At 39.0% G+C, this 12,813-nt stretch overlaps 2 protein-coding genes across 5 annotated transcripts; both read right to left on the bottom strand.

The window, feature by feature from the left end:
• Positions 1 to 5,882: 5,882 nt before the first annotated feature.
• Positions 5,883 to 7,141, bottom strand: LOC109214539. Of its 2 annotated transcripts, none has more exons than XM_019378470.1 (4): positions 7,050 to 7,141; positions 6,843 to 6,935; positions 6,618 to 6,734; positions 5,883 to 6,516 (listed from the first exon to the last, which is right to left on the bottom strand). In XM_019378470.1, the coding sequence occupies exons 2-4, from the start codon at positions 6,930 to 6,932 to the stop codon at positions 6,043 to 6,045; spliced, it is 681 nt and encodes a 226-aa protein (XP_019234015.1). In that variant the 5' UTR covers positions 6,933 to 6,935; positions 7,050 to 7,141; the 3' UTR covers positions 5,883 to 6,042. The 2 variants fall into 2 exon arrangements, with proteins under 2 accessions (XP_019234015.1, XP_019234014.1); XM_019378469.1 differs by having other exon boundaries at positions 7,027 to 7,112.
• A 5-nt stretch (positions 7,142 to 7,146) lies between these two features.
• Positions 7,147 to 12,268, bottom strand: LOC109214540. 3 transcript variants are annotated; one of them, XM_019378472.1, is made up of 7 exons: positions 12,098 to 12,268; positions 11,534 to 11,639; positions 9,297 to 9,470; positions 8,512 to 8,955; positions 8,167 to 8,405; positions 7,886 to 8,089; positions 7,147 to 7,231 (listed from the first exon to the last, which is right to left on the bottom strand). In XM_019378472.1, the coding sequence occupies exons 4-7, from the start codon at positions 8,657 to 8,659 to the stop codon at positions 7,211 to 7,213; spliced, it is 612 nt and encodes a 203-aa protein (XP_019234017.1). In that variant the 5' UTR covers positions 8,660 to 8,955; positions 9,297 to 9,470; positions 11,534 to 11,639; positions 12,098 to 12,268; the 3' UTR covers positions 7,147 to 7,210. The 3 variants fall into 3 exon arrangements, with proteins under 3 accessions (XP_019234017.1, XP_019234016.1, XP_019234018.1); XM_019378471.1 differs by lacking the exon at positions 9,297 to 9,470; XM_019378473.1 differs by lacking the exons at positions 9,297 to 9,470; positions 11,534 to 11,639; positions 12,098 to 12,268 and adding an exon at positions 9,167 to 9,283.
• Between the last annotated feature and the right edge of the window lie 545 nt (positions 12,269 to 12,813).

The raw sequence follows: 12,813 nt of genomic DNA on the forward strand, positions 1-12,813 counted from the left end.
TGCCCGAGGGGCGGATGTGGTATTACTGTGCCCGAGGGGCAAACTTTTATTTGTTTACCTTATCATAATTATCTATCCATTACCTCTTTACTGATTTAAAGAGCATTTTTCCTGATTCTTAATGGTTTTCCTGATGTTAAATGATTTTACTGCTTCATTATAGACTGCCATATGCTTTTCGTGTTTTCTTGCTTTCAACCATTATTTATATTCGTTACTCACTGATTTGGAGTACTCACTTTACTCCCTGCACCCTGTGTGCAGATTCAGGCGTAGTTGGTTCCGCTCCGGAGTGTTGATTCCTCCAGTTCTAGGCAGGCTTATTCGGAGACTACGAGGTAGCTGTTGACATTCGCAGCCCCGTGTCTCTACTCTTCTATCATTTCTGTTTCTCACAAACATTTGTTGTAGTTTATGACTTTAGTTGACTATATTGAGACTCGTAGATGCTCTTGACTTGTGTCACCCCGATTAGGGCTGTGTGGGGTTGGATTTTCCGCATTATCTTGATATTTCCGCTATTCGGTATTTTAAAAATCATATTTAGACTATTTTGTGTTGGTTAAAAGATGAATTGGGTGTAGTTGGCTGGCCTTGTCGTCACGAGAGGCGCCATCACGACCGGGTTGGGATTTAGGATCGTGACAAGTTGGTATCAGAGCCTAGGTTACATAGGTATCACGAGTCATGAGCAGCTTTCGTAGAGTCTCGCGGATCGGTACGGAGACGTCTGTATTTATCCTCGAGAGGCTGCAGAACCCTTAGGAAGACTTCACATTCTTGAACTTCTTGTCATGCGAATTTGTTGATCCGAGTATTAAACTTTTGTTGCTCCATTCTCTCACAGATAAATATGAGGACACGCGCTACTGGACAGGATAGACGACCACCAGTGCCACCAGCTGCAGCCACTAGAGGCCGAGGATGCGGCCGTGGTCGTGGTAGAGGCAGAGCAGCGAGGGCAGCACCTGCAGATCCACCAGCTACCCCAGTTCAGGACCAGGTCTCAGCTGTGGACCCTCCAACAGCATCAGCTCAGGCACCAGCTGTGCCTATTATGATGCCGGGTCTTCAGGAGGCCTTGGCTCAGATATTATCAGTTTGCACTGGCCTAGATCAGGCGTTTTCAGCCACTACAACCGCAGCTACTTCACAGGCCGGGAGAGGTAGTCAAACTCCCGCCGCCCGCACGCCTGAGCAGTTGGTTAACTTCTTTAAAAGATGAATTGGGTGTAGTTGGTTGGCCTTGTCTTCACGAGAGGCGCCATCACGACCGGGTTGGGATTTAGGATCGTGACAAGTTGGTATCAGAGCCTAGGTTACATAGGTATCACGAGTCATGAGCAGCTTTCGTAAAGTCTCGCGGATCTGTACAGAGACGTCTGTATTTATCCTCGAGAGGCTGCAGAACCCTTAGGAAAATTTCACATTCTTGAACTTCTTGTCGTGCGAATTTGTTGATCCGAGTATTAAACTTTTGTTGCTCCATTCTCTCACAGATAGTGATGAGGACACGCGCTACTGGACAGGATGGACGACCACCAGTGCCACCAGCTGCAGCCACTAGAGGCCGAGGATGCGGCCGTGGTCGTGGTAGAGGCAGAGCAGCGAGGGCAGCACCTGCAGATCCACCAGCTACCCCAGTTCAGGACCAGGTCCCAGCTGTGGACCCTCCAACAGCATCAGCTCAGGCACCAGCTGTGCCTATTGTGATGTCGGGTCTTCAGGAGGCCTTGGCTCAGATATTATCAGTTTGCACTGGCCTAGATCAGGCGGTTTCAGCCACTACAACCGCAGCTACTTCACAGGCCGGGAGAGGTAGTCAGACTCCCGCCGCCCGCACGCCTGAGCAGGTCGTGCGGGGGCTTCAGACGCCAGGGGCACATCCAACCCAGTCGGCCACAGCTGCTCAGGACTATGTAGTTCCTGTCATGCCAGAGGATGAGTAGCGTAGGTTGGAGAGATTTGGGAGACTTCAGCCTCCGACCTTCAGTGGAGCAGAGGGCGAGGATGCCCAGGGCTTTCTAGACAAGTGTCAGAGGATGCTTCGCACAGCCGGTATCTTGGAGACCAGCGGGGTCGCTTTCACTACTTATCAGTTTTCAGGACCTGCTTTTTCTTGGTGGGAAGATTTTGAGAGGCGTAGGCCTGTTGGTGCAGCACCCTTATCCTGGCAGCAGTTCTCCGTTCTTTTTCTAGAGAAGTATGTACCGTAGTATCGCAGAGAGGAGCTGTGTAGACATTTTAAGTGGTTTCGTCAGGTAGATATGACCATGTCACAATATGAGTTGAGGTTCTCTGAGTTGGCTCGTCATGCCATCTGGTTGGTCCCGACAGATCGAGAGAGGATCAGGAGGTTTGTCGATGGTCTTACTTATCAGCTCTGTATCCTTATGACCAGGGAGAGGGTGACTGGTGCTACATTCGAGGAGGTTGTGGATATTGCCAGGGAGATTGAGTCTATCCGTCGTCAGGAGCGAGAGGAGAGGGAGGCCAAGAGGCCTCGAGGATCGGGTAGCTACAGTGGTGGTCCCTCGAGGGGCCAGTTTCAGCACGGTAAAGGCCGACAGTTCTGACATGGTCGGTCTGATCACGCAGGTTATCGAGGGGCGTCATCAGGTCATGGATCCCACAGCTCACACCAGGGTCGTTCTTCACTTAGTGCCCTCGCAGCTCAGAGCTCATCCCGCGCTCCATCTGCTCAGGGTTCTTCTGCGCCGAGTGCATCTGCTGGTCACTCCGATGCGAGGGGTTCTCATCAGTCCCCTTCTCCAGCGCCTAGGAGTTGTTGTGAGTGTGGCGAGGTGGGCCATATGTGGAGCTCAAGAAATAAACATAAAGAGGCGATCAAGAAAGTCACGACTGCCTGTCCCTTCCTCAAAGCAAGGAGCGGAACCCTAGATCTGAGATCTCTCCCGTCTTCAAAAAACAAGCAATGAAGACAACTCTCACCTTCGATTGATAGATGAAGCGTGTTGCTAGTTCATCCCAGCAGAGGGGCCAGTCATCAGCTTCAGCTCCAATTGCTCCACCACCACCCGCCCAGCCAGCTAGGGGTGGGGATCAGTCAGCCAGGGGTCCCCTGCTAACCGTCCTTATAGGGCTATTGGGACGGATGTTGACCCGTTCCGGGATTCAGCATTACAATAGGTCTATTGGAACGATTATTTGCAACGGTTCATAAACCGTCTCCATAGATAGGGATATTGTAACAGTTTTGGATTGCTACCATGCTTTATCTACAGGAACGGTTTATTTTCTATTGGGACGGTTATAAACCGTACTGGTAAACTAATACAGCTGATTTTTTTAAGGCTGTTGCAACGGTTTTCATGATATATTGCAACGATTTTCATGATATGTTGGAACAATTATCAGTACTCTATTGCAACGGTTTTCATGATATATTGGAACAATTATCAGTACTCTATTGCAACGGATATTATAACATATTGGAATAGTTATTAGGGGCTGCTCTTGCTATTTGCTAGGTCTATTGGGACGGTTATATTCTCTATTGCAACAAATTATAATTTCTGGTATTTATGGAAGCAAAAGTAGAAATAGTTTCCTATTCTGTGAAATTGTTTACACCATTTCCAACTACCATTATCCATGTACAAAAACAAAATGTGGATACAATGTTTGGTCAAACAATTCAAAAGTCAAAATAGATGAGTTTGCATACAAAAAGTTCTAAAGTAAAATATCCTTAAACATAATAATAAAGCCTAACAACAATCAACAACAACACTCAAGTAAGGTCTTCGTCACTGCTTTCATCCGCAATCACTGCACCTACAAAAGATAATGAGAAATAATTAAATAATATTTTTAGGATAATTGAATCACAAAGTAATTGAATGACCAATTTGATAATAACTCGAAAATTTTCATTCTCTCTAAATTCTTAAATTTTTCGGCAGAGTTTCCTTTGATATGACTATCCCAAAATTTTCAACCTGCTCAAAACATCATTTGCAAATACAACTATGCAGAACCAATAAATAAGAGAAAAGAAACAGAATGGGAAAAAAATTATAATGGAGGCAGAGGAAACCTGAAGACTTAGGAGTACTTAAGTCCTTAGTTAAAGTTTTATAAGTTCAGAAAGGAAGATACAGAAAATAGAACATCCTCTTCAAAGCTTCAGCTACCACCCTACCCCTCCTCCAATTGTTCTCCAGTGAGAAGATGACACCAAATAAAACTTGGTTTGTGGCTTCAAGACAACATCATTGAGTAGAGATTACAGCACTAGGTACTACTGCTAATTTATCTTGGAGAAGGACAAAAAGAAGATCAAAAATTTCTGTTTTACAAGGACAAAAAGTATTTTTATCTCTACTTAACATGCCGTAGATATATCTATACACCAACGGTATCTATAGCTCTAGCAGGGGTGTGCCTATGCAAACTATTGAGTATTGACTTATGTACTAGTATATATGTAGTTCAACATATCCATTTACATACATATATGTAAATATCCATTTGTAGTAATTTTACGCCTATCTTTATAAAGGGTAATGAATGTAGTGATACTTGACTTAAATTTTTGAATCCATAACGAATTACAGTGCTTGGTGTAGTGTTGGTCAAGGATCTACAGACAATTACTCATGACAAGGCTGATGCTGAATTTTCATGACCGGGGCCCAAAACTGTAAAGGGTTAGATTCAATATCAATGACATCACAAGGCATCGGCAGAATAGCAGAAGGAACAAGAAAACCTCTCTCTCTCTCAATATGGAGAATCTGGCATTAAGAGTAGAATCTTAGGATGTACAGTAGCAACTACAATAGGACAGGTGGAATAGGATGACCTTAATTTTGAGTTGAGTTGGGTGAAAGGAGAGGAGAGGGGTTGGAGAAAGAGGATGAATGGGTAGTAGTTAGGAAACCAAGGAGAGGCACGTTCGGGCCTCTGGAACTTTTTCTTCAACTAATTTTTGGAAGTTTCATATCACAGATTCAACATATTCATTTGCTGATAAAGCTAGATATAAGGAGGCCGGTAAATAAGAAAAATGGATACAATACTGAAGATCAAAATAACCCCACTTTGTTGCCATCACAAGATTAAAAAAAACTATCACCTGTCATGCCCCTACAAAGAATTCACAAAGTTAAGTACCTTGCCAATACCACCGACTTCTGACCACTCATGCTTAATGTGGGCATATATAAACCATTAAGGAAGAAAAGAAAAGAAGCTAAATCAGTAAAAAGTACACAGCTCACAATTACAAACTGCTAAACTTCACTTGAAACTTGCTGTGATCAAATTACTGACCTTATTACCAGCCGGGGCAGGGAGGTGGATGCTTACAAATGGAAATATGTAGAACTAATGAATCATTCTGAACAAGGCCCCAACATTTCTTACTATTCTTGAAACTGGTCTTGCCATATAGAAGTTATTACTACATTAATTTACTAACGTTCGGAAATTCATCGATGACAGACAATTCAGAAAATTAAAGCGTACCAACCAAAAAATGAGCAAACGTATGTTAATATTTAAGGCTTCAATACGCCATTTTAACCGTTTTTGAATTCTTACCCAACTGCCCCAACTTCAATATAAGAGGTTCTAGATAAGTTGCATTGTCATACGATTTTATGGAAATTGAACCTTTTTGCACTGTGTCATAGTGGGGCAACAGGGACTCATTAAATTTTATTTTAAACCTTAGGAACTTTTGCAACAGTCTCTAACAGTTGTACCCTCAAAGCGTAAAAATACAAAAATTTACCTCCATCGTCAATTGTTCAAATAGTTCAAACATCTGTGAAATGAATGCTATCTAACCACTGTCATTCCAGCTAAGTTAAATCATATTCATATATAAGGAAGTTTGATAATATGGATGAAGATAATGCGAACATCTCCTGAATAGCAGCAGATAAAATATGCACATGAATTCTAAACTCAGAAAGGCAACTAGGATATAGCAATGTGGTTCATCATTCTGGAGAAGTTTGCAAACCGTAATATATATCCCAACTATAGTTCTTGGCATCAACAAGTATAATTCTAAACCGAATAAGCTAAAAAATAAGCAATATTAATACGTCGAATGAGTTGGCCTTCTTTGTTGCTATCAGTAGATGGACGACGAATTGGTTGCAAAGTTGCTCGCTGTGCAGAAGAAGCTTCTCCAGGAGAATCATCACCCAATGCCGCTAGAATAATATTAGCATCAATATCAATTCCTGAACGCTGAAGTCGTGCAAGGACATCTGCAACAACTTCTTGACGGATAGTTGCCTTTTGTTCCTCAATTTTCTCATCCATCCTCTGTATCTTCTCCTCCATTTTTTGTAGAGAATTTGAAGTATTTGAAGAAGATTCAAAACATCCTACCTTCCCTCTCAAATAAGTTCTTGTAACCCCTCGTCCATACAATCTCAGACGTCCCGAATGTTCAGGCCCCATGACAGATGCAAATACATCAACGGACTCATTGCCATTTTCATTTTGTTGGGATTCAATTGCCACCATTTCAGCCTTCAAAGCAAATTCAAACAAATAGAACAAGTAAATAAAAATTATACTAATAAAAATAAATAATTGATCTCGATATAACATCAGTTAAATATAATTCGCACAATTTTACTAGTTGTATCATCATCCGAGCACTTGTATGATCGCCCAGCTTTTCTTTTTCTTGTAGCTACAAAGACTTCTTTTGCCGATAAAGGATCCGAAGTTTCCTTCTCTTTTTCCTAGTTACATAGTTACATGAAAGTGAGTTAGCATTCGTGGTGATCTACCATGTACTAAACAAGAGCAGAAATTGAGAAATTTTTTGCCATTATTTGCTAGTTACACACCAACTTAGAGCGTACTAAAGCAAAACTTCTTTTTCCAGCAGTGTGAGGATTCTTCAACTTTTTCCGGTTCTCAATATTAATTTGGCACATTCCCTGCAAGAAGAAAGAAATATCAAACAACAACTTACAATTCTGAATCAAAATTGGGACATTAATGCAAAAGAATGTGATTGACTGATTCTACTTTTTCCTTTACAAAAATCGCACGTTGACTGATTCTGCTTTTCCCTTCACAAAATCGCATGTTCTGCACAAGTTGTAACTTCTTTTCTGCAAATTATCCTAGGTTAAGCATGCGTTGTTTACAGCAGTCCATCAAGCCAAGCCACTTTTGGTGGTGTTTTTGTTTTCCACGTTGTCCTCTAAGCCTATTTGCACGTGTTTCCAACCTGTCATCTTAGCGGTAAGTTATACAGTAATCTTAGTTCTTACTAAAAACTAACCATCCTTCAGCATTTGGAATTGATATGGCGATAGCAAATCACAGTTAACAAATCCTTCAGCAAGTAATGTAGAAGAAGGAGAGTTTTCAGATTTTTTCATGAGGAAATTTTTTATCTTTAGTTTTCCTCAGCAAATACAATAATGTCTTTCAAGATGAAGAATATGAAGAGAACATTGATTTTCCTGTGATTAAGTTGTTAAGAAAATTCAATTTTGATCCAATTCAGGACAGTGTTAGCTTTTCCTTGATATGGTTAGGCAGGAATCAGCTTGAACACGCTCATGGTTAATAATTGATAATTAAACAAACTCCTCACTGTATACTACTAGCTACTTTGGATTTTCATACACATGCATATCATACTGCAGATTATCAGGGACAAGAAATTAGTAGTTTAAGACCATAACTTTTCAGCATATCTGCTTTTACGATATGTCAACGACCATACGACAACACAACAATTACAGACCAGTGTTTCGACGCTTTTTGTGCAGAATTTTTCTGGAAAAAAATCACCAGCATTTCGGCGCTTTTTGGACACTTAGAAAGAAAAAGAAGTAGTAGTAGTAGTAGTAGTAGTAGTAAGAAGTACATATACCTGTAGTTTCTCTGAGTTCCAATACCTAAGGAGTTCCTTAAACTGAGAAGCTGGAACATCTTCCGGGATATTTTGCAATCGAGCTTCATCATTGTGATAGGAGTAAAAGTGATCCTTTTTCAATCTACTCTTGTGCTTTTTCCAGGCAGCTTGCACTGATTCCAAAGTATATTTTTTTCCAGCTTCAGGAATATCATACTTATCCTACAATTGATGTCAAATCTGTTAGTGCAGAAGATATGAGATTTTCAACCAAAAACTGAAAATTAAGAAGTTCAGACCTTGGTATATTCCCATATATCCTCTTTTGTGTCCATCTTCCTCCAATCCAAAATATCAAGAGGACATAGAGTCGCATTCCTTGCCAATGTGCCGAGGAAGCTTCCAAACTCTGTCACAACTTTATCACTTGGACCAACGGGTTGATTTAAGTGGTTAAGTAAAATCACTTTAGGCTCCTGGCGTCCATGTACATTTTTCATCTTTGTTCTATCTCTTTTTCTTGGTTGAATAGAAGGGCCTACAATTATATGAACAAAAAAAAAACACCAAATCAGTATTGTTGATACATTATATATGACTGCAATAGGATGTAAATATTTTCAGATAAATCTATAAGTTCTTACCTTGTTCTTCAGATTGTTCATCTACAGTAGGAGTTGTAGAATCCAACTGAACTTGTTCCTCCACTTGTTCATCTATTACTTGTGTGGCAGGAGTGGTTGATCTAGTTTGTACATGAGCTGCCACTCCTGAATATTTTGGCAGTAGCATATTCTCTTCAATGATATTCGGATGCTCTTTGTTTGATTGTTTAGCAGGAACAACATATTTTGCAGCAGTGGTTGATCTAGTTTGTACATGGGCTACTACTCCTGGATATTGTGGCAGATTCTCTTCAATAATATTCGAAAGATCTTTCTTTGATGTCTAGCGGGAACACCATATTTTTGGCTAAACGAACTCCTTATTTGATTTGCCAAAGATGCCATTGTTCCAGGTTTTGCGTATGCCGCACTTGTCTTTCTTTTGGGCTTTGAAGGTCTTTCTTGACTCATGTCTGTCAGAATCTGATGAAGAATACAAAAAAAAATTATCTCTAATAGGTATTATATAAAAGACAACAGTAGGATTTAAAGACAAATTCTATGAGTTGATCTTAGAAAGCTGAGATCTTCCTGATTTACTTATTTTATTAAACTGTGTGACTGATGCTAAGGTCAAAAGAACTATCCACTTGATTTACAAAATAACAGCATAGAGACTTATAATCTACTTTACCTGAACTGATAGCAGTAGACAACCACAACTCTAAGACAACCACAACTTCAAGATAGGAAACAAACTAAACTTGAACTGAAACATACAACTCTAAGACAACCACAACTTTAAGATAGGAAACAAACTAAACTTGAACTGAAAGGGAACCCTAGTCGTTGTTGTTGCTGGTCGTGTTTAAATAAAAGTACATTGATCCCTTCTTTTTTAATTAAATAGGCTAGCAGCTTCACTCGCTTCGCTGCTACACCAGAAAATTCAACGACCTCCATATTCTTTCTCTATGTAGCTAATTTCGAACAGCACCCTGAGAAAAAATAAGAAGGCAAAGGTTTGATGATGTCCAAGAGAGGAGGAAAGACATGAGGAAGGGGCAACCAAAGAGAAGTAAGGACATCACCATTTCATTTTCCAAATGCATATCACAATTTTCAAATAATTACTGCACATTATCGTCTTCATAAATAAGATGAGGCATCTAAAACTACCTCAGATACTACTTAGCGAACCTGAAACTGCAAAATGAATCAACTTTCTAGTAACCATCCTTTCAGTTGAGCACTTGAACTTCTAGATTTATTATTCTTTCTGTTTTTAGTTATACTAGTCTCTCGACACGTGTAACATAAGGTATGTAGTACCGACACGTGTAACATAAGGTATGTAGTACAATGATTTTGTAAAAGAGTGGAGATTAAATGCTTTAGAGGATTAACTAACATTGATTGGATTTGCACTTCCGTAGATAGTCATTTTCTCATAACTGAGGAGAATAGAATTTATTATTATCAGTATAGCAGCTTGATAGAATAGAAATCCTTTTTCCTTCTCAAAAAAGGGATAGAATTATTCTATATAGATGACATTCTGACAACTACTTGAGGTTGTGTAAGTACACTTCGTAATTTGTCTACCATTCCATTCTTCTTTATATACTATGTGTGACACTAGTTGAGGCTGTCTAAGTACTGCCATTTGACACTATCTTTACCTGTCACGCTTGCAGCAATAGAGCTTCATTATGAATCACCAAGCTGTAAGTTGTGCTACATTTCTTGGCAAGAAGTTATAAAAAGCAAATGTCAATAGTATAAGACCACAAGATTAGTAATATTTTTTACCTTTGCCATGTAAACCTAAAGGATTTCTCTTCAAAGACAGTTCTTTTGTTACATCTTTTCATGTTGAAATGATGTTGTACTTATCCTGATTAGATTATGGGCATTGTTTGGGTGTTCAATTTGTTCTTACCACTATAGAACCCTGAAATCCATTTACCACAAACGACATACCGATGCGCCAGTTAATGCAAAAGGTAGTTAAATCAAATTATAGGACTATCTTTGCATCAACTAGATAGTTTATTTAATTATTTGTTCCCGACAAACTACTCTATATTGATCCAGTAAAATGGCGCTATGTGATATAATCATTCGTTTCTCTGTAAACGAGAGAAAACTAAAATTAAATTGTTATGTTTCTTTCTACTTATAATACTTCAGATATAATGTCACACTGCATACTAATATTTTTAATGTTATTTCTCTTTCCTTTAGCTTATAGAAAGCATTATCCACCTTACTTGGGACAATGAAATATGACAGTTTTAGGACTTAGGAAAAGATAGCACAAGATGTGTGTCCACCTATACAGCTGGCTAAGAAGGGAATATCATTTGCGAAACACTTCCAACAGTTGTACATAACTCTATATCTATTAGTGGAGTGATCTTTTCCATAAGCTAATGACGTCGAATTGATAATTTCTCTTAAGCTTCTAATATTAAATGGTTTTTATGTTTTCTTGCAGAAGGTAGTAACCACAAGACTAATATATTCTTCTTCAAGATATTGTACGAGGTACAATCACGTTGTTCTTTTTGCTACTTAGTAATTTCCTAAATTAGTTTAGTGATGATTCTGTTCTTTTTGTTTTTAATTTTAGTTCTTGGAACAACACTTTAGAAAAATGTGAGCAACTACTATAAAGGAATCCTTGACTTGGGAAAGCATGGACACCAAAGCTATGGACACTAAAGCTTTTCCATCAAAAGGACAATACTAAAGCTATGACTGGCGCAGAAGTTTAAATGGCCGACCAACAATTTCATAAGCGCATACATGTCATCAATCAGCCATTCACCAGGCAAATAAATATCACTATCTCTAATCTATCTATATAAAATACAATACAACATTAGTAAACAAAGAGAGGACAGAAATATGCATAAGAAATTATATAGAAATGGTAATTCATTGAAGATTTTTCTATAAAGCTATATAAATATAGTTTTCCATATTCATGTAAAATAATTTTTGTAGTTTTTCATTGGAAATATGAGAGCATATGCTAAGGAAAATACAAACAGACCTGACTGCCTCAATGGAAAATATAGCTATTTTCCAGCGACTTTCCAAACCTCGGTTCTACATTAATTCAAGCCTCGACGACTGTAAAATGTTACAAGAGCCAAATCCTGCAAAATTGAACAAGTCAGAATACAATAACAACAAGAGAATTTGCAGAAGGTCAACTGCTTATGAGTTATGACCAAAAGTCTCAAAGCCCACACAAACCAAAGAAAAGGATGGACAAAAACTAAAAAGATCTTTTCAGGTTTAATTGAAGAACAAAAACTGAAACCTTAAAGGATTATAAATTAAAGCAGATCATATTGGAAAACAACAAACAATATATGTTTTTCTTTTAGAACTGGATCAGGGAAGGAAATTCTCAAGATATAAAAAGTGAAGCTGCCAGTAGTTTGAATTCGGCTACTTTCAGTCGTGGTTGTTAATCTATCATCTATGGCCAGCAGAGCCAACATCTCCGACGCCTAAACACCATTTCTCTAGCGAAGTCGTTGAAGGCTTCGTCTATAATGGTTGCTGCATACTTTTCAGGAAAGATTAAAAAGGGCGTAAAAAAACTTACCTAGCAAAAATCACTGGTGTTGGATTTAGCCTTTAGGGATTTGGAGAGAGGACCTGATTTGGGGAAGCTTATTGTCTCTGTTCAGAGTGAAAGAGAGAAGGGGACTTTGGTGTGAGAGAAGGGGCTTTAATTTGGGGGTATCTGATTGAGCGTTATGGCTTTGGATGTATCGAGAATTTTAGTGGGGGAAAGAGTGACAAGATATTTTAACCTAATATTTATATTATTATATTAAAATTAGTTAAAGTTAAAAATAAAAGAAACATGGATTATTTAATTTGGGCGGGTTTGGCAAAATTGAGGAGGGAAAATACGGAAGGAAACAAGAACCATTCCGATAGAAGTTTTATCAATAAAACCGTTCCATAAATAGTTCTATTGGGACTATTTATAAAACGGTTACGAAAAAAAGGGTCTACGGTAACGGTTTTGTTACAACTGCAACGGTTTTATAGCTGTAGTGTACCGATATCACCTAAAATCTATTGGAACGGTTGCAACCGTTACAATATGGTGTCTATAGCAACGGTTTGTGAAACGTTCCATAAATAACTGTTTCCATAGGCCCATTTTCTAGTAGTATGTGTGGTGACTATTGGGGGTCTGGAGACCCGAGTTGATCTTTTTTTATTGAGTATGGTGGACTTCGATGTCATTTTAGGCATGGATTGGCTATCTCCGTGTCTCGCAATTCTAGATTGTCATGCTAAGACAGT

The sequence above is a fragment of the Nicotiana attenuata genome, unplaced genomic scaffold, assembly GCF_001879085.1.
Source record: "Nicotiana attenuata strain UT unplaced genomic scaffold, NIATTr2, whole genome shotgun sequence".
Taxonomy (NCBI): Eukaryota; Viridiplantae; Streptophyta; class Magnoliopsida; order Solanales; family Solanaceae; genus Nicotiana; species Nicotiana attenuata.